Source organism: Archocentrus centrarchus, chromosome 19, assembly GCF_007364275.1.
Source record: "Archocentrus centrarchus isolate MPI-CPG fArcCen1 chromosome 19, fArcCen1, whole genome shotgun sequence".
NCBI lineage: Eukaryota > Metazoa > Chordata > Actinopteri > Cichliformes > Cichlidae > Archocentrus > Archocentrus centrarchus.
The window spans coordinates 10,115,099-10,134,704 of NC_044364.1; the positions used below are offsets into that span (position 1 = coordinate 10,115,099).

Genomic DNA, 19,606 nt, shown 5'->3' on the forward strand with positions numbered 1-19,606 from the left:
ATGCCGAAGGAAATTGCTGGGGCACAATGGGCTCACTGAAGCACTTCAGTGCTTCTTGGCGTGGAGCCTGTTGAACTGTGATCGAGGAATACATTTGTTCAAAAATGCCTCACTCAATGTAAGTTATGAATATGATGGTGGATCACACTGTCTCACATGTCAGTCTGCAAAATCTTCCCTAGGTGTTCAGTCGGTTAGAGATTCTTTGTCCTAAGGTGTATGTGTTTATTATGGTTTTTTTTCTACTGAAACATACAAATTTGAACACTTTTTCACAAGTTAAAAGGCAAAATTGGCATCTTTTTTTTTTTCTTCCAACTACTCCCTTTAGGGGTCGCCACAGAGGATCATCTGCCCCCATCTCACTCTATCCTTAGCATCCTTCTCTGTCACACCACCCAACCATGTCCTCCTTCACTACATCCATGAATTTTCTCTATAGTGTTCCTCTTTTCCTCCTGCCTGGCAGCTCCATCTTTAAGAGTCCCTCCTCTGCACATGCCCAAACCATCTCAGCTTTGCCTCTCTAACTTTATGCCCAAACTGCTCAATCTGAGCTGTACCTCTGATGCACTTATTTCTAACTCCTCCTCAATTTATCTTCCTATCTCCACTGTGGTAGAACAGTATGAATGGGCATTCATATTACAAAACACAGAAAGACAGTGTGGAAAACTAAAGGGGAATCTAATATTTCGCTGTATATTGCTGATAAGATAAGATAAGATAAGATAAGATAGTGTTTATTTGTCACATGCACAGTTATACACAGTACAATGCACAGTGAAATGTATTTTGTACCTGCAACCTTATATACACACACATATAAATAAGAAGAATAAAAATAAAAAAAGTAATTCACACTATACACTATACTCTATATACTATACACTATACACACTTTTTAAATTAAATTATAATATTTACACTGTGCAATAATGGTCCAGTTAGGGCTCAGAGTTGAGCAGACGGATGGCTTGTGGGTAAAAACTCTTCTTCAACCTTTCAGTCTTAGCCCTCAGGCAGCGGTAACGCCGGCCTGATGGGAGCAGGGAGAAGAGAGAGTGTCCGGGGTGGCTGGGCTGTTTTAGGATCTTCATGGCCCTCAGCCTGCACTGCTTGGTGTAAATGTCCTGCAGGTTGGGGAGGGTGGTTCTGATGGTCCGTTCAGCTGAACGAACCACCCTTTTTAGGGCCATGAAGTCCTGCTTGGTGCAGTTTCCCATCCAGGTGGTGATGCTCCCACGCATGATGCTCTCGATGGTGCAGGTGTAAAAGTTCCTGAGCACCTTGAGTGGTGCTAGTCTTTCTCAGGACTTCCTTGTAAAAGAGATTTTAAATCTCAGTGGGATTTTCCTGGTAAAATAGAGGTTAAATTAAAAAAAAAAAAAAGTAAACACATCGCAGAGTTCCCTTCTGAAGGCCTGACGTTGTCAAATCAATCATTATTAAACGTTAGATGGCACTTTAGCGCTATCGTCTGTGCAGGGACGCCATTTCACAATCAAACACACGAAGAAGAATCCTTTCGCTGTGATTGGTGTAAATCATCCAATGAGCGAGAAGGAAACTGTCATTTGAACTAGAGAGGCGCTTCGTTGGTTAACAGGACGAAGTTTTAGATGTTATTGTGACACTTATTTTGTGTGAAAGAGAGTCTTTTATCAGGCCCGAGTCTCGTTGAGACTAAAGTATTTTCACATCTGTTAACATCCGCTAAGAAGTGCATGTTTACAGGTAAGTACAGCCGCTTTTATTCCACTAACTAGCGCTGTAAACTTAGCTTAGCTTCGATAGGGTTGATCTGGTATTTCAAGTATATATATATATATATGTATGAATGAAACAACCATATAACGTAAATTTGTCAGAGTAAACAATCGGGGATCAATGTTTCCCTCTCAAACTGCCCAGATGTTTAAGCTACAAGCCCCATCAGTGAGCTTAAGCTATGATGTTGCTGTGTGTGTTTTCTTACGTCCAGTTTTATCAGTTTAAAGTAAAATTGTTTTCTAACGTTAGTCACTCATCACGAACATGCAGCAACCTGCAACACGTAGCCCATTACTGTCAGTGCTAAATTATATTTTGCTTTTGCTATTTTAATATGTAGTGTGTGTGTGCGCGTGTGCGCGTGCGTGCGTGCGTGTGTGTAAAAATAGCTCTTTGTCTACATAACCCAATAATGTAAACTTTTGTTATTTTATACACAGGGAGTCTGAGACAGCTGATAATATGCGTGAAGGAGTCTGAGTGCTGTGTCCTGTTTCAAATTTTAAAACGAAACCCTGCATTTGTTCTGAAGGACGAAGAGTCATTCATTATGGCCAACAAGACAACCAGGCTAGGCTTACACATTCAGGAAAATCCAGATGGCGATGAGTCCTGTGAAAATATTCCGCCCGGGGGCACTGTTCAAGCCAGGACTTCTAAACTCAAGCGGCCCCGTGAAGAAAACAAGCCTCTCTCGGACAGTTGCACCTTTTCAACCCCTGCTCCAACAAGCAACAAGCAAAAGTCTCGGCTCTCTTTCCAGTCTGCTCTGACACCAATTTTAAAATACTTAAATATTGGCAATAAATCTCCAGAGCCTTCAACACATGAAAATAATCATCGTCTGACAGCTCCTCTTTTCTCCTTTGGTCCAGACACTGCAGATTATCAAAAATTAACAAAAAGTTCTGTTCAACAGTCCAACTCAAATGTCCCCAGTAGCTATTCTGGGCAAATATTCCGCGGTATGGATAGTCCTGTGTCCTTCCTGGGCGATGAATGCTTGCCAGAAATGACACTGTACGATTCGACGTGTGATTCTATGATACAGCTGACTAGAAATGAGTCCCCTGTTCCTGACAGTGCACCTGCTACTACTGCAAGCACGTGCCTTCCAGAAAGTATTTCTGAAGTTCATCCTCCTGAACTTTCAGAGCATGTGGCGACAATGGATGTTACAGACCTGAATGCCAAGATGGTTGATCCCTCTCAGAGCAAGCATGCTCCGGTACCCTGGCTGATACTTGACAAATTCTTGCCAGAAATTACTCTCCTTGATGTTACACATGATTCACAGTCATCACCAGGAGAACAGGAGATCACCATGGATGTAACGCAGGATCTTCCACCTCTTGATTTAAAAATCGTCAGACCTTTGTCAGAGCTCAGTGAAAAAATTGTGGCAGAGCCTAGCAGTTCAGGCATTATTTCAGGTGAAAAATTATTAAATACAAGTATGCAATCTGACAGGTGTGTGAGGGAAAACATAACAAAAACTGATCTGGAAGTAACTCAGGATATTACTATGGGGAGTGTTTTGGAAAAGTCTTCATCAGAGCCCAGTGAACATAATATGGAGAAGAGTCAAACATCTGCTGAGGATACACTTGGGAACAATCCTGCTAATATTACTCGTGAAATAATATCCTCTAGTGACATGTCTGCACACTCTAATATTGGGTGCAGCACTAGTCCAGCAAAAGTCACCTCAGAACTCTGTGAAAAAAATGTTGCGTCTTCTGATGTGGTGGAATCTAACAATGAAGAGCTGGTTACCAGCCATGAAACCAAGTCACCCAGCAAACCCAGTAGCCAAAATATGGAGAAGAGTCAAACATCAGCAGAGGATACACTTGGCAGCCAACCAGCTAATATTACACGTGACATGACATCCTCCAGTGACACATCAGCTCAGGGTGTGCGGTTCTCTACATTTAATATGGAGTGTAGTAATAGTCCAAAGAAGGTCACCTCAGAACTCTGTGAAAAACCTGTTGCATCTTCTGATGTGGTGGAATCTAACAATGAAGAGCTGGTTACCAGCCATGAAACCAAGTCACCCAGCAAACCCAGTGGCCAAAATATGGAGAAGAGTCAAACATCAGCAGAGGATACACTTGGCAGCCAACCAGCTAATATTACACGTGACATAATGTCCTCCAGTGACACATCAGCTCAGGGTGTGCGGTTCTCTACATTTAACACGGAGTGTAGTACTAGTCTAAAGACGAGCACCTCAGAATCATGCAGAGAACTTGTGGAGTCTTCTCACAAAATGAAAATTAACAATGAGGACACCAATTTGAAAAACAATGTGCCACAACCAAACCCAAAAGAAGTGGAGTCTGGGAATGGTACATTTAATATTGTGCAGGCCGTCAATCTGAGTGCATCCTCTGATTCAAATGCTATTGCTTCAGTTTCCTACCCTGTGAATAAGGCGCTTGATCTTCCTCCATTTAATGTAAACTGTTGCAAAGATGGATCTGGGGCTCCAGACCAGGCAAGTCAAAATTTCTCATCTGTAAAGGAATGTGGTCCATGTCACATGCAGAACACCACTTTTGAAAAGCATTCTCTTCAAAAATCCAGTGGAGGCACAGTCTTAGAGGAAGCAGCTGCTGCAGCGGTTGAGCTCAAGAACAACACTTTTGATTCTGAAACATCTTCCAAGAAGAGCGACACAATAACTCTGTCAGAAACAGCCCCAAGTGAAAGTAGCCAAAGTGCTTCAAAGCCAAATAGCACCGTAACTTTGACAGAAATGAGCTCATGTGACAGTCACCAAAGCGCTTCCAGGCCGAACGGCACATTAACTTTATCTGAGACAAGCTCATCTGACAGCCACCCAAGGTCTTCGGAGAAGCCCACTACACCGAAAGTCAGTAATCTAACCACTAACCTTACAGACAATGTCGACCCCAATCTATCAAAGCATAATGTGACCGCAGATGCTAATGATCATAATGCCAAGGTGGTTGAAACCCATGATGACACTTCTGGAGCCGGTAGCTGTGAGCTTAAGGATCATTCAGGTGTGCCTGTGATGGGTGGTCTTTCTGACTCTTTAAACCGTCAAAGCATTGGCATGGTGAAAAACAAAGCAGACACATTCAATTTGGATGACACCCTAGACTTAAAGGCAGACTGCTTGATTACTTCCACGCCAATGACTAACTGTAAAATATTGAACTTTAGCACTGAGCGAAACGTAGGCATTCTCCCAGGATTGCAGAAGGAACTGTATACAGATGGTCCCAGTAAGCCTGCTGATCAGATGCCGTCAGATGCTCCATCAAACCTCGTCTGTGACCGTAAAACATTCTTGAAACAGCCTCCTGTTAAATCCCTTTGCCCTCCTTCAAAAGCTGCAGCTCCGCTGATGAAATCAAACCCGCTTTCCTCAATTCCAGCCAGATTGAATACAGCGACATCCAGCTTGCCCATGAAAAGGCAAAGAACCCAGGCTGAAGCTTCAAGAAATACTGCCGCTGCTGCTTGTAATGCACCCCATGGGGTAGGACTTTAATGTTGATTACACTCTGAGCACATGAACACAGTCGTCCATGGCAGTTACATTTGTTGAATCTTACTCTGTACCGATTAAAGGCAGTGAGCTCATATTATGACAGTCTGTCATTAACATCCTGTGTTCTTGTGTATTTAAGACCACAGGAGTAACATCCTTCTACAATTTACGTCCTACAACAACAGGTGGGCAGTGTGTAGTTCTTAACTTCAGTCTTACTTGTAGATATGTGCTGTATCTCTTCTGAGTGAGGGGTATTGGTGTGCTTACATGGTCTTTCCTTTGTGCTGATGCTAGGATCCAAGGTGCCCAGCTGTGGCTTGCAGAGACCGCAGTTGAGCGGTATCCCATCAGGCATCCAGAGAGCTACATCAGGTCTTAGGTTTTCTTCAGCAAGAAGCAGTACAGCAATTTCTTCAACTGCTGACAAGCTCTGTGGACCTGCAGGTACCCATAAATTGGTCAGACTGTATCTGTGCCTGGGGCAGCTCGGTGGCGCAGTGGTTAGCACTGCTCCTTCACATTTAGAATAACATCTGTAAGGTCTGGGTTCAATTCCACCTTGGCCCAGGCCTCTCCCTCTCTCTGTGTAGAGTTTGTATGTTCTCCCCGTGCTTGCATGGGTTTCCTCCGGGTACTCCGGTTTCCTCCCACATTCCAAAGACATGCACTTACTGGGGTTAGGTTAATTGGCTACTCTAAATTGCCCATATGTGTGGATGTGAGTGTGAAAGGTTGTTTGTCTCTCTGTGTTGGCGCTGTGACAGGCTGGCGACCTGTTCAGGGTGTACCCTGCCTCTCGCCCTATGACAGCTGGGATAGGCTCCAGCCCCCTGCGACCCTGAACAGGATGAGCGGAAGCAAATGAATGGATGGATGGATGTATCTGTGCCTGTTTTTATATTCCTGGCAAGAAACGTTTAAATGTAACTATACAGTATGGTCACCTTTCAAGTACCTACACTTTAAAATTATAATATTAGTCCATAATTATTTGAACAACAAACCTGTTTTTGTTGGGTTTATTGTAATTTTCCCCAGTGCTCCACCACAGGGGATTTTAAGATCAACTCTGAAGTGCAGACTTTCAGCTTTAATTCAAGGGGTTTGACAAAAGTATATTAATTGTTTAGGAATTACACCCATTCACCCACAAAAGCTTTAACGTTGGCCATAACTCGAAGACGATGTGACCTAGAATGACTTTACTGTAACAGCACTTTGACTTTCATTTTTCCTGGAGAAACTCTTGGGTTGTTTTTGAAATATAATTAGGGTCATTATCCATTTACTCTGTGAAGTGCTGTCCTATCTGTTTTGCAGCATTTGGCTGAGTCTGAGCAGAGTATAGCCCAGTACATTTCACAATTCATCTGTCTAAAGCGTTTTTATTTTGTTTGTTTTTTCATAACTGTGCAAGCTCTTTTAATCTGGCCTTCCTGTTCTTGAGTGTAACTAGCATTTTGCACCTTGTTGTAAACCTGTATTTCTATTCATGAATGGCACCTCTTAACTCTTTATCAAACAGTCACTGCATTAGAGAATTACTCTAGAGATTTAGCTGATTTTTGTGACAGAAGTGTTCATTCATTTTTCTGTAACTGTTTCCCCTGTTTGTGCACATAGTAACTAAGCCTGTGGCCAGGACTTCACAAGCAACGAAGCACCCTCTAACCAGAGGGGAAACTTTGTCGGTATCAAAGAGGAAGAAAATGGGTAAATAAGTTGCTGCAGAGGCGTACTCTGATATTACAGCTTTTTAAAGATGTATAATTGTTTGGAATTTGCATAAAACATTTGCAACTTAAAGCTTAAGCATAGCTGTCTGTGCAGTCACTTGGGTGAAAAAAAGATTTTTCTATGCTCACTAAATGGATGCAGCCTACCCTTTTAACTCTACCTTTTTCAGATGCTTCCATGCCATCCAGTAATGTTGAAGCTCCAGCATCTGCCTGCGATGCTGCAAACAAAGCCAAAACCCTGAAGCAGCCCAGTCAGAGAGCTGTGCCTGCTAAAACTCAAAGAGAAGGTATGTTAGGACTATCTGAGCTGTTATATACAGTTGCAAAAAAACCCCAAAACTGTAAACTAAAGATAAAGTAATCAGTGTAGATTTCCTGTTTGTTTGATGCAATTTGTGCTGCTGGATGGCTTCGTGAGCACAGTAACCTGGAGCGAGCTCCTGTGGTGCATTTATGCTTTCAGAGGCCGCAGTGCCAGCGTGTACTGCTGAAAGTTCAGCATCATGTAACGCTGCCAGCAGAGCCAGGGGCCTGAAACAGCCTGGAATCAGCAATAGAGCTCCCCTACCTAAACCCCAGGGTCACGGTAAGTTGGGAGTGCTGAAGGGAACGCTACAGCGACCGATTTGGTGTCATTTCTGCTGGACTTTAGGCACACGGAGCTGCTGTGGTCATCTTTCCATGTGTTCATTCAGATCTTGTATTCACCTGTTTGTGTTCACGTTGTGTGAAGGTACTTTCTTGCCACTCAAAGACAGGGCAAAGAGTTCATGCATTAAGATGACTGAAAATAATCAACATAGACTGCAGATCCTTGCATTCCAATGTAATGTCAAAGACAGTATAACAGAATAGTCACCCTTAATGCGGGCAGTCCATGTGATATTTTGGTAAATAATGGTGGAAGCTAAATGATTATTTCACAGACTTTGACCTCTTTAATTGTTTTGCAGGCTGTACAAAATGTGCTGTGCTTGAAGAACAACTCAAAATGAAATCAGAAGAAAACCAAAGACTGAAAGAAGGTATCAGATGTTACTGTAGTTTTATGTGTCTATAGTTTGTATAAATTTAGAAGTCAGAAGTCACGCTGAATGCTTTAAATAATAGAAATTTGAGTTTGTTTGTTTTTTTTAACTATCTAATGCGAGGGCAGTTTATCTCTATTACTTATTACTACATGTGATAACTTCCTGTTTGGCTTAGCAACTGTGCAGTTCTGTCAAGATAATGCAATTTTTAATTGCAGGTTGTAATATAGTTTTCCTTTTTTCCTCTCTCTCTCTTTCCAGAGTTACTAAAATACACTAAACAAGAAGATCCAGTCAAATCCCAGTGTTAATATTTAAAATCTGTGCTGTGTTTAAATGTTAATATTTACATGTTAAAAAGTACTTTACTCGTTGAAGTAGAAACTTTTTTTTTTTTTCCCTTTTGCAGTGAGGATGACATTTTAAGAAAGTGTGTGTACATTGTTTAATGTTTATCTAATAAATCAAAGAATGTGTGTCTCTTTCATTTGAGTGAACTAACGCTTTGCTGGGAGAACTCATGCAGTTCTCCCAGCAAGTACCACCTCCCAAAGATCTGCAAATCTGAGGTGTTTAGGGGGCATTTAGAAGCTGATTTTAAATATCAAACATCATTGTAATATGAAGCTTTATACTTAATTTTTTTTTAAAAAGCTTTGATTGGATGCATGTCATGAAATCCCTGAGGAAGTGTTTTATTCTCATTAGACCCCTGGCCCATACAGCAATGTTGATAAGACCTTAAAAATGATTAAATGTTACACCAAGATAAACAATCTTCCACTGCTCATAATACAGAATTTCCAAAGTTGAAATTGAGTGCAATATCTTTTTACTGCATCTAAAGCCTTCTGAAGCTCTGTTGTGGAGTCTCAGTACCACAGCACAGAAGAACAAAGAGTCATTATCACTAATTATTGAGCCAAGAATGACAGCCTATTATCCTGCCTACTTGCTGAGTACTCAAAATCATTTTAAAAAGACTGCAAAAAGCCATGGTGATAAATTCTCTCTGTTAGAATAAGACAGTCCAGAATACTGAATACTATATATACTCCAACTGTGTGTTTTTACAGTTGTGTTATTCTCTCTTGTATATCTGCAGCAATTATTTGCAGCATAATAAATTTCTTCCCACTAATTCAAACACTTTTTGCTCAATAAAAGCAGTAGAGTCGCCTTTTATAGTGCAAATATATGCTATGTTGCCAAAAGTATTTGCTCGTCTGCCTTAACACACATATGAACTTGAGTGACTTCTCATCCTTAATTCATAGTGTTTAATATGTTGGCCCATCCTGTGCAGCTATAACAGCTGCAACTCTTCTGAGAAGACTTTCCAAACTGTTTAGGAGTGTTTATGGGAAATTTTAGCTCTTCTTCCAGAAGCACATTTGTGAGGTCAGTCACCGATGTTGGATGAGAAGACCTGCCTCACAGTCTCTGCTCTAATTCATCCCAAAGGTGTTCTGTTGGGTTGAGGTCAGGACTCTGTGCAGGCCGGTCATGTTTTTCCACACCAAACTCGCTCATCCGTGTATTTATGGACCTTGCTTTGTGCACTGGTCTGCAGTCATGTTGGAACAGGAAGGGGCCATCCCCAAACTGTTCCCACAAAGTTGGGAGCATGAAATGGTCCAAAATGTGTTGGTATGCTGAAGCATTAAGAGTTCCTTTCACTGGAACTAAGGGACTGAGCCCAACTCCTGAAAAACAACCCCACACCATAATCCCCCCTCCACCAAACTTGGCGCAGTGGAGTCAGACAAATACCATTCTCCAGGCAACCACCAAACTCAGACTCATCCATCAGATTGCCAGACAGAGAAGCATGATTCTTCACTGCAGAGAACACTGTTCTAGAGTCCAGTGGTGGTGTGCTTTACACCACTGATGCATTGCATTGTGTTTGGTGACGTAAGGCTTGGATGCAGCTGCTCGGCCATGGAAACCCATTCCATGAAGCGCTCTGCACGCTGTTCTTCAGCTGATCTGAAAGAAGTGTGGAGGTCTGTAGTGACTGACTGCAGAAAGTTGGCGATGTGCTCAGCATCCGCTGACCCTGCTCTGTGATTTTACATGTCCTACCACTTAATGGCTGAGTTGCTGTCTTTCCTCAATCGCTTCCACTTTGTTACAATGCAGTGTAAGTCAATTACATTATGCAGAACAAAAATAAAATCTATTGTTGAATAACTTGCCCTAAAATCTGCTTGTTCATCTCCCAGAAAGCCCACTGCAGTTAAATAAGTCAAACGTTCATTAATTGCAGAGGGAAACAATTTTCTGACACATTATATAAAGGTAAAGTTTTAACACCTTTAACTTTATATAATGGTTTGACTAGTCCTATGTCCAGTTTGTTGGTATAATTCCTGTCATCAGAACCAGATTAAATAACCTGGTAATCTGGTATTTCTGCCTTTTATTTACAAATTCCCATGAGCATAACAAATACACAGATTCAGCCGCTGAGTGGCGCTATAACCGGAGTGCTTCCCGTGCTGAGGGCCTTCCTCGTGATTTGTTGATTGTCAGCACACTTCCTGTCCTGACGCAAGAGCCCGGTAAGGGTGTTGCACGCTTTATCTGTGGCTGCTCCTACAGCAAAACTGGATTTTATAACATCTTCAAGCACACAAAGCAGAATAACTTTCACCAGGTCGTAGGTGAGTTTGACTCGTTATTTGATGAGACAGTGTGAGCTTGCGCTTTAGCGATGCGTATTTAACGGCTGTGCACAGAGGAGGCCCCGTGCTTCCTCCGGGTGGTGCGAGCATTAGCTTAGCAACGTCCCCCCACCACGCTCGACTCCTTTATCTGATATAACAACGTTAACCTGCTAGCTAATTAGCTGCTGTGTGTTTTAAATATTGTGGCTTATTTTTGCGCTAGAGTTATAACTGCAGCTTGGCTTCCATTGTCTTTGTTTTCCGTAATCCATCTGTTTAGCCTGTAAGCTAGCATTAGCTGCCTTTATCAGACGCATTCGAGCTTCAGAAAGGCCGGTGGACGTTTGTCTGGAAAGTTCATCAGTCACTAAATATACTACAAACTGCAGCGAAGAAAACAAAACCGGTTCCTTGATTGCTAATTGTTGCGTCAGTAACTGTATATTTAACGATGAAATTAAATGCACAAATATTGTTAAAGCTCGTGAACGCATCTCAGTAGCAACACCTTAAAATAGTCGTACTCACAATTTTATAAGGCAAAGTTTATTCGTTTTTCCTTTTTGGTGTGTGTTTCTGCGGCATTTATCGCTGTTCAGCAGCATTGATTGAGGAAGTAGAGTCACGCTGTTTTACTTGTGTTTGTGAGCGTATTCAAATGGATTTAGTTGCAGACTCATCTGTATCTGAACATTACAAAGTTAGCCCCAGTTTCTGTATGGTATACACTGATCTGTATATTCACATATATTCTGATTTCAGAAGACACAGGACTATATATTTATTTGAGTAAAGAGTGGTTCCCCATTGAAGTGGTTTATATATTTGCCAAACAAGTGAAGGATCCCCAGTTTTGATTCCAAGAGATAAGGAAGGATCTTATATTAAAAAAAAAAAAAACTCTTCCTAAATCAAGCATGTGGATCTGTGTTGACCCTTTGTGAATTAGGGGCTGAAAGTAGCTGCTGCTGCCTTTTTTTTTTTTTTAACAGATAAGCAGTACTTGAAAACATAACAGGATAGCATAATAGCAAATAGCATAATAGGTTTTTTACATCAGCTACACAGTACCAGTACAGATATTAAATAAAGAATGGGAAGCACATCTGGTGTAATCTCTTTAATATGACTCCACACTATTTTTCTACAGATCGGCAACATCCTTCAGCAATGTCTCGATTCTTTGCCACCGGGTCTGACAGTGAGTCAGAGGAGTCCTCGTCCGCTGATGAGATCACCCCCAAAGCACCCGGAGCCACTTTCAAGCAGTCAGTGCAACTCGGAATAAATCTCATCACCAGCTCAACACACACTGTTCTTATTGTAAAGATCTCACACGTGCACATTGTTTTCACAGGTCGCTGCTTCTTAGTGATGATGAGGAGGACACAAAAAGAGTGGTGCGCAGTGCCAAAGATAAAAGGTTAGTGTGGTCTTTAAAAACTGTGTGAAAGTCTGTCTTTTTCCATCTTTTGACTGTATTTTTACTTGATTCTTAGGTTTGAGGAGTTGACAAACCTCATAAAGACTATCCGCAACGCTATGAAGATTCGTGACATGTCCAAATGTCTGGAGGAGTTTGAGCAGTTGTGTCGAGCCTTCCTTAAAAGCAAGAATATAGTGGACAAAGAGGGAATTCCTCCTTTCTATATTCGCCTTCTGGCTGACTTGGAGGACTATTTGAACCAGGTTAGTAGCCCAGCCTTAAAGCACAACTTAAAAAAAAAAAAAAGTTACATTTTAGTTTTATTTGTTTAACTTTTTTCCCTAAAATATAATTAACATTATTTTCTTTATAGCTTTGGGAGGATAAAGAAGGAAAGAAGAAGATGAACAAAAACAATGCAAAAGCCCTGAGTACACTGCGTCAGAAGATCCGCAAGTACAACAGAGACTTTGAGGCAGAAATAGTTGCATACAAGGAGGTAAACTCAAAAACTAAATCTTAATTTTATAGCACCAACAGTACTTATGTCATCACCAGTACTCTGTCAATATAGACATATCCCATTTTCTTGTTTTCATATTTCTGAGAATCTGTATGTAGTCTTTTTTTCCTTCCTTCCTGTGTATAAATTTAAAAACAATGGTGTAGGCTGCCGTGTAGACAAAAAAGAGAAAATTTGCCTGTTATTGCACACCTAGGTTAAAGCAAGTGGTGGGAGGCTGTTTTAATGTATTACATGAATCTATGTGGATGGTAAACTCTGCATTAGATTCCATCAGAGTTGTTCAGTGGTCAGCAGGCTGTGGGCAGCTTCCCTGTGTAAATATTAGAATTGAGAATTTCTCCTGTAGAGCAGCCTGGATAAACAGCAGTTATCAAATTGTCTTCTCTCTCTCCCTTTGGATAGAATCCACATGAGTCTGCAGATGAAGAGGAGGAGAAGGAGCCAGAGGATTCTGGTAAGTTAGTTGTTTATGCGTGTCTTGCGTATCAATGATACAAGCTAGAAAGCATAAATCATAGTAGGTACGTAGGTGAAATGTGTTTATATGTAGGGCATGTTTATGTGAAAGTGGGCTCTTGAGCTCAAATGCTGTATTTAGAGGGTTTTAATGCAGACCAACTCCTTGATATAACAGACCTATATTGATACTACTCAGAATCTTTGGTTTGCAAAAAAGTGGAGAATTTCTTTTTTTAAGTTTGCTGGGTGAAAATTTATTTTGATGACATTCAGAATAAACTGTAGAGTTCTTAATGGTGGGGCTTGGAGGGGTTTTTTTGTTTTTGTTTTGTTTTTTGCGACACAGCATTACTTCATTCTGTGTTGAGCTCGATTTAATCAGCCACAAGATTCCATGTGAACATGAGATTAAGATGTGATAGTGTTTATACTGATGGGAAAGAAGCAAGCATCATCTCTGATATTCATCTTAATTTTTGTTCCACAAGGCGCGTCTTCTGAAAGTGAAGGAGAGGCAGATGGAGTGTCAGCCAAGTCCTTCTTAAAGAAGAAGCCTGAGGCACCTTCAGAAGCCAGCAAGTTCCTCAAGACTGCCAAGGGATCTGGGGTAAGAAGCCATGTAAATGAACTACAGAGTGAAGGGCAGGAGATCTGGTGGGAAAGACATAATACTTGTACGATTACTAAGATGTAATTTTTTTTTTCTTTCCCTGATAGGATGAGTCCTCTTCTTCTGATGATGAGGATGATGATGATGAAGACTGGGGTTCAGACCCTGAAGGCAGTGACAGTGAAAGTTCAGACGATGGCGAGGGAAAGAGCTCTTCCTTGGCTGTGGTCTTCCTCAAGAAGTGAGACTTCCTCTCTTTTATTTTCTTTTTAGTTTTAGGAACCAAAAACATTTAAAGGCATATGCGACTCCTGAACACTTTATAATTTTTGATATACTTCGATTCCTCATAGTCATGTAAAGTGAGTGTGTTGCCACTGTATACTGTGTCTATCCTTAGAACTCAAGAGCCTGAAAAGTCCAGTGTTAAGAAGGAGGTGAAGAAGAAGAAGATTAAAAAGAGAGAGCGCATTGAGGAGGAGGCTGAGGAAGAACCAGGCGAGGGGGATGAGGGAAAATGGGAGAAGGTTAAGGGAGGCGTGCCTCTGGTCAAGGTAAACAGAACAACATAAAAACTTTTAGACTTGATACTGTCACAATGCTGGCTTGACAGAATAATAGATGCACTGGTGTGTCTTATTTTAGCTTTTTTGCAGGTTTCAGTGTAGATACAGTCACTTACAGTAATGAATATCAAGCTAAACAATCACATGCATTTGTCTGTAATTTAACAAAGTCGAGGAGCTACTAAAGAAGAATTTGACTTAAAGAATTACCCCCTTGTCAGTTCATTAAATCATGCTTTTTTTTTTTTTGGTTTGTTTGTTTTTTCCTTTCTTTCACTGACAATCTTTCAGGAGAAGCCCAAGATGTTTGCTAAAGGCACTGAGATCAACACAGCGGTGGTGGTGAAGAAGCTCAATGAGATCCTGCAAGCAAGAGGCAAAAAAGGAACAGACAGGTGTGACTACATTAGTCACTAAAATTAAAAAAAAAAAAAGGGCTAAAAAAAATTTTATGGAAAATTGGACATTACTATTGATAGCTAATCTATTTCAATAAGGCGCATCATGTAATTATGGCCAGTAAATGAATTGCATATAAAAATATTTAATAACTGATTAATGACTCAGCGAATCCCCGTATTTACTTTTCTATAGCTCATTTTTTTCCTTTAAAGTATTATAAATGGCAAGAACTGATTTGAAAGTGATTTTAAAAATTGGCTTTGCACTTCACACTTAAAATAATGTTCATATCTTTACTCTTTTTTTCTTCCCACTAACAGGGCCGCTCAGATTGAGCTGCTTCATGCTCTGGCAGCCATTTCTGCTGAGAATAATTTGGGCCAAGGTATCCTGGTCAAGATCAAGTTCAACATTATTGCCTCCTTGTATGATTACAACCCCAACCTGGCAGCTTTCATGAAAGTGAGTAACACTGCTTTTAATTCTTAGAATAGCTACAAAACTTTGTAGTACACACAAACTACTTTGACATACTTTACTGTCACATTGGATACAATATCTTAAGAGTCAACAGAATTTTTTCTTTTTACTGTTTTAACATTTTGGTTTGAAAAATAGTTGAGTGGTGGTCTTCTGGGTTTTCTCCCTTTTAGCCTGATATGTGGAAGAAGTGCCTGGAGTGTATAGATGAGCTGCTGGACATTCTCTTTGAGAACAGCAACATCTTCATCGGGGAGAACATTGCAGAGGACAGCGAGAATCTGGGCGTCTCCGATCAGGTGATTCCAGTAACCCCAAATCCTCCACGTGGTGGATTCATGATCAGCTCTGAATAATAGCTGTACAATCTACAAAATCTGTCCATCTTTATGAGTCTGTGGATTTTAAGAAAGCCGTCAGGTTCAAAATAGAAAACGATGTTTAGACTAATAAGACACTCGCGCGTAGCTGTTTTAGTGCTGCTGAACTGGATTGAAAGTTCAGTAATACTTAATATAGACTTGGCATACTTTTTTCCCTGTTTTCTAAGGATTTGACTTAACTGTGTTTGCAAACTTGAAGTACACTAAATAAATAAAACAAGAATTTTTAATGCTGAATAATCCATTACTAATATGAGACTGTTAGATTATTCATATACTGATTTAAAAAATGTAAAATCTTACGATTTAACATCCTCTGCCACCATCCCCAAAGCACCTTGTCCCCATCACACCAGAGACGAAGAAGTTCTGTCTATTTAATATTTTAGAATAAGACTCAGCAGGATTTCAGCACATTTATTCAGCTTTCATCTTGGGTTTAGTGCAGTCAGTTTATTAAACCAGTTTTTTTAGTTCATGCTGTTGGATCAAAGAGTCCACTGCAACTGTGTGTATGTGTATTTGTATCAGCTGTTTTGTGTGGTCAGTACTAATTTCTTTGTTGGCATTTGTCAGCCTTTCAGGGTACGCGGATGCGTCTTAACGCTGGTAGAGAGGATGGATGAAGAATTTACAAAGATTATGCAGAACACTGATCCCCACTCCCAAGGTGAGTGATGCCAAAAGCAGACTGTTGTGGCTGATAGTTATTAACTGTTATGAGGATGAATATGTCAGAATTACAAATGAGGGTTTAGTATTTTGTTTAAAAAAAAAAAAAAAAAGAGTGACAAATATAAATGTTGATGCAGAGCCCAGAATAGTGTTGCTGTATTATGATGCACATGTGTGTGTTGTTCTGTTTTTAGTGTGTGTTGTTCTGTTTTTGCTTATTTTTTCCTTTTCATGTTTTCTTTAGAATATGTTGACAATCTCAAAGATGAGGGCAGGGTTTGTGGTATCATTGACCGGCTGCTCACCTACTTGGAGAACAAAGGCAGCACAGAAGAAATTTGCCGTGTCTACCTACGCAGAATTATGCACACCTACTACAAGTTTGACTACAAAGCTCACAGACGCAGCCTGGGCCTGCAGGGAGAGACCAAGGTGAGAAAAGCAAAGGAACAATACAGCCTGTAGAGAGAGAGAGAGACTTAAATACATTTGCAGCATGATGCTTTTTATGGTGTTAAATAAATATGATCCCCAGAGAAGAAAAATCATCAAGGTATAAAGTGTGCTTGTATGCGATGAAATTTGTCTTGTCATAAGTTAAACAGCTGTCTGTGTGAGTTCATTCGAAAGGTGCGGTGTGCTGAACTGTTTCTTTCTGCTGTGCAGTCTGAGCAGGACCAGGAGGAGAGCGAGGGGGAGGACAGCGCTGTGATCATGGACCGGCTCTGCAAGTTCATTTACGCCAAGGATCGCACCGACCGTATCCGTACCTGCGCCATCCTCTGCCACATATATCACCATGCTCTGCATTCACGCTGGTACCAGGCACGTGACCTGATGCTGATGAGCCACCTGCAGGACAACATCCAACACGCTGACCCACCTGTACAGGTAGGCACACACAAGAACGTGTTCACATGACATAATATTGAAACTATTAATTATATATACTAATTGCCTGTTTTTTACTGCCCACCACCACCAGATCCTGTACAACAGAACTATGGTCCAACTTGGCATTTGCGCATTTAGGCAGGGCATGATTAAAGATGCCCACAATGCCCTATTGGACATTCAGTCCTCTGGCCGTGCCAAGGAGCTGCTGGGTCAAGGTTTGCTCATGAGGAACATGCAGGAGAGGAATGCAGAGCAGGAGAAGATTGAAAAGAGAAGACAGGTAAGTCCTGTCTGAGCAGTTAACCTAACCTAGATGTTGGTTTCTTTTGTTGTAACCTGGATTTGCTCAATGCTCACATTTATTCTCCCTAAAAGGTGCCATTTCACATGCACATTAACCTGGAGCTGCTGGAGTGTGTGTACCTGGTGTCAGCCATGCTGCTGGAAATACCCTACATGGCCGCCCATGAGTTTGATGCTCGCCGCCGAATGATCAGCAAGCAGTTCCATCACCAACTCAGGGTTGGAGAGAGACAGCCACTGCTAGGTATGAAATGCATCACATGAGAGCTCTTTGCAGCGGGATGTTTAATCCACAGAGAAACCAGAGGGTAACCGCAGCTCTCTTGTTTGTCCTCCAGGACCCCCAGAGAGCATGAGGGAGCACGTGGTGGCAGCCAGCAAAGCCATGAAGATGGGAGACTGGCGTACCTGCCACTCATTCATCATCAATGAGAAGATGAACAGTAAGGTGTGGGACCTGTTCCCTGAGGCACAGAGAGTACGCGAAATGCTCGTGAGGTTAGTATATGTTGCTCTTATTCATCACTCATTGCATCTACCAATGTGATCATTCCTGTTACTTACTGTAGACATTGTCCTTTTTTATTTTTTTATTTATTTTTTTTTTTTAAATAGGAAAATCCAGGAAGAGTCACTGAGAACTTACCTGTTCACGTACAGCAGTGTATATGACTCTATCAGGTGAGCACAGATGCAGTATTTTCAAGAGTCAGTGTGACTCCAGCTTCAGGTTGTTTCCACATAGAGCAGAAATGATCTCACACTGTTCTGCTAGACCTTCATTTATCTGGACATGAGAATTCATTGTAGAAAAAGTGTTGCTGTAACATTTGTCTGTTCTTCAGCATGGAGACGCTGTCTGAGATGTTTGAGCTGGAGATGCCCACAGTCCACAGCATAATCAGCAAGATGATCATCAATGAGGAGCTGATGGTAAGACTGTCTCTGTTCCATTTGAGTGAAAGTATAGGTGCAGTGAAAGTCCCATGAGGGGCTTTTTGTGTTTGTGCGCATGTATTTTAATTTTTGTAATTATTTTTTACAGGCTGTTAATGTGTTTATTTCTTTTTCCTTCTACTCTTCCCAACAGGCGTCACTCGACCAGCCCACACAGACGGTGGTGATGCACCGCACAGAGCCAACATCTCTGCAGAACATGGCTCTGCAGCTGGCAGAGAAACTGGGCAGCTTGGTGGAGAACAACGAGCGCGTCTTCGACCTCAAACAGGGCGTCTACGGAGGATACTTCAACAGAGGTGAGTTTAGATGACCGTATGCCACCCTGTTTCTGAGTCACCTCGGGTTTTCAGGTTTATCTCTTGGACTCATTTTATTATCACAGGCTGAATCTTGCTATTTAAAACTATCATAACTGGCTTTTATTTGTATTACAGATCAGAAAGGTGGCTACCAACAAAAGCAATCCTACCAGAGAGGTATGTTAAACTGGACTCAGGTTATTTCCTATTTAATATGTTGCACTAAAATGTTAAGTTGGATATGGGCCATTTTGTGCTTTTGGCAGCAGAGGATATTTTTAAATTCATATAATTGCAGTTGATAATTATGATAGTAAGATAATAATATGATAGTAAGATAATTATGTTTTCCTCTTTGTACCATCACAGATCAGAAATCCTCTTACCAGCAGAAGCAGTCGGGCTACCAGAGAGGCGGTTACAGGAATCAAAATCAAGGAAATTACTGAGCTTGAAGCTTGTGGATTTCAGTTTTTCCAGCAGAGCTAGTCTTCATTCCATGACAACATCAACAACCTGTGTTTTTATGCTCAGCTTTTGGCTGTTCTTACTTAATAAAACTGTTTTGCAGCTGCTTCGGTGTCTGTTGGAGTTGCTTTGTCTCAGCAACTGCACAGTGTGATATTCCACTTCTGCCATCTCACTGGAATAAATATGGAGTTTTATTATTTCTAACAGGCATTGCAGTGTGGCTGGCTTGTGGAAGTACAGTCAGGCGATAGAAATGTTGAGTGTTATTGACCTACAGTTATCAAATAAATAATTATAAGCAGTCTGATTTTGATGTTTATTTTTGTTGTTGTTTTTGGTAGTTTCAAAATAAATTCAGTAAAAAATAATCCCTAACAGTACAAAACCAAAAAAAAAAAAGGA

The 19,606-nt window shown here is 41.0% G+C and overlaps 2 protein-coding genes across 5 annotated transcripts; both read left to right on the forward strand.

Moving 5' to 3' along the window:
- The first annotated feature begins 1,595 nt into the window (after positions 1 to 1,595).
- On the forward strand, positions 1,596 to 8,551 carry LOC115798573 (uncharacterized). Of its 3 annotated transcripts, none has more exons than XR_004021488.1 (9): positions 1,596 to 1,737; positions 2,214 to 5,290; positions 5,442 to 5,464; positions 5,711 to 5,749; positions 6,929 to 7,018; positions 7,212 to 7,331; positions 7,508 to 7,630; positions 7,998 to 8,069; positions 8,337 to 8,551. XR_004021488.1 is itself a non-coding variant. In XM_030755463.1 (9 exons), exons 1-9 carry the CDS (start codon positions 1,728 to 1,730, stop codon positions 8,384 to 8,386), a joined length of 3,738 nt encoding a protein of 1,245 aa, XP_030611323.1. In that variant the 5' UTR covers positions 1,596 to 1,727; the 3' UTR covers positions 8,387 to 8,551. The 3 variants fall into 3 exon arrangements, 2 of the variants coding, with proteins under 2 accessions (XP_030611323.1, XP_030611324.1); XM_030755463.1 differs by having other exon boundaries at positions 5,442 to 5,487; positions 5,600 to 5,749; XM_030755464.1 differs by lacking the exon at positions 7,508 to 7,630 and having other exon boundaries at positions 5,442 to 5,487; positions 5,600 to 5,749.
- A 2,042-nt stretch (positions 8,552 to 10,593) lies between these two features.
- On the forward strand, positions 10,594 to 19,505 carry eif3c (eukaryotic translation initiation factor 3, subunit C). Of its 2 annotated transcripts, XM_030755410.1 has the most exons (23): positions 10,594 to 10,744; positions 11,898 to 12,015; positions 12,105 to 12,170; positions 12,247 to 12,436; positions 12,547 to 12,672; positions 13,102 to 13,153; positions 13,647 to 13,765; positions 13,876 to 14,009; positions 14,169 to 14,322; positions 14,626 to 14,729; positions 15,057 to 15,198; positions 15,390 to 15,515; positions 16,176 to 16,269; positions 16,519 to 16,706; positions 16,941 to 17,165; positions 17,260 to 17,451; positions 17,547 to 17,718; positions 17,813 to 17,972; positions 18,090 to 18,155; positions 18,320 to 18,407; positions 18,565 to 18,730; positions 18,869 to 18,910; positions 19,103 to 19,182. In XM_030755410.1, the coding sequence occupies exons 2-23, from the start codon at positions 11,918 to 11,920 to the stop codon at positions 19,180 to 19,182; spliced, it is 2,784 nt and encodes a 927-aa protein (XP_030611270.1). In that variant the 5' UTR covers positions 10,594 to 10,744; positions 11,898 to 11,917. The 2 variants fall into 2 exon arrangements, with proteins under 2 accessions (XP_030611270.1, XP_030611269.1); XM_030755409.1 differs by lacking the exon at positions 10,594 to 10,744 and having other exon boundaries at positions 11,918 to 12,015; positions 19,103 to 19,505.
- Positions 19,506 to 19,606: the final 101 nt, after the last annotated feature.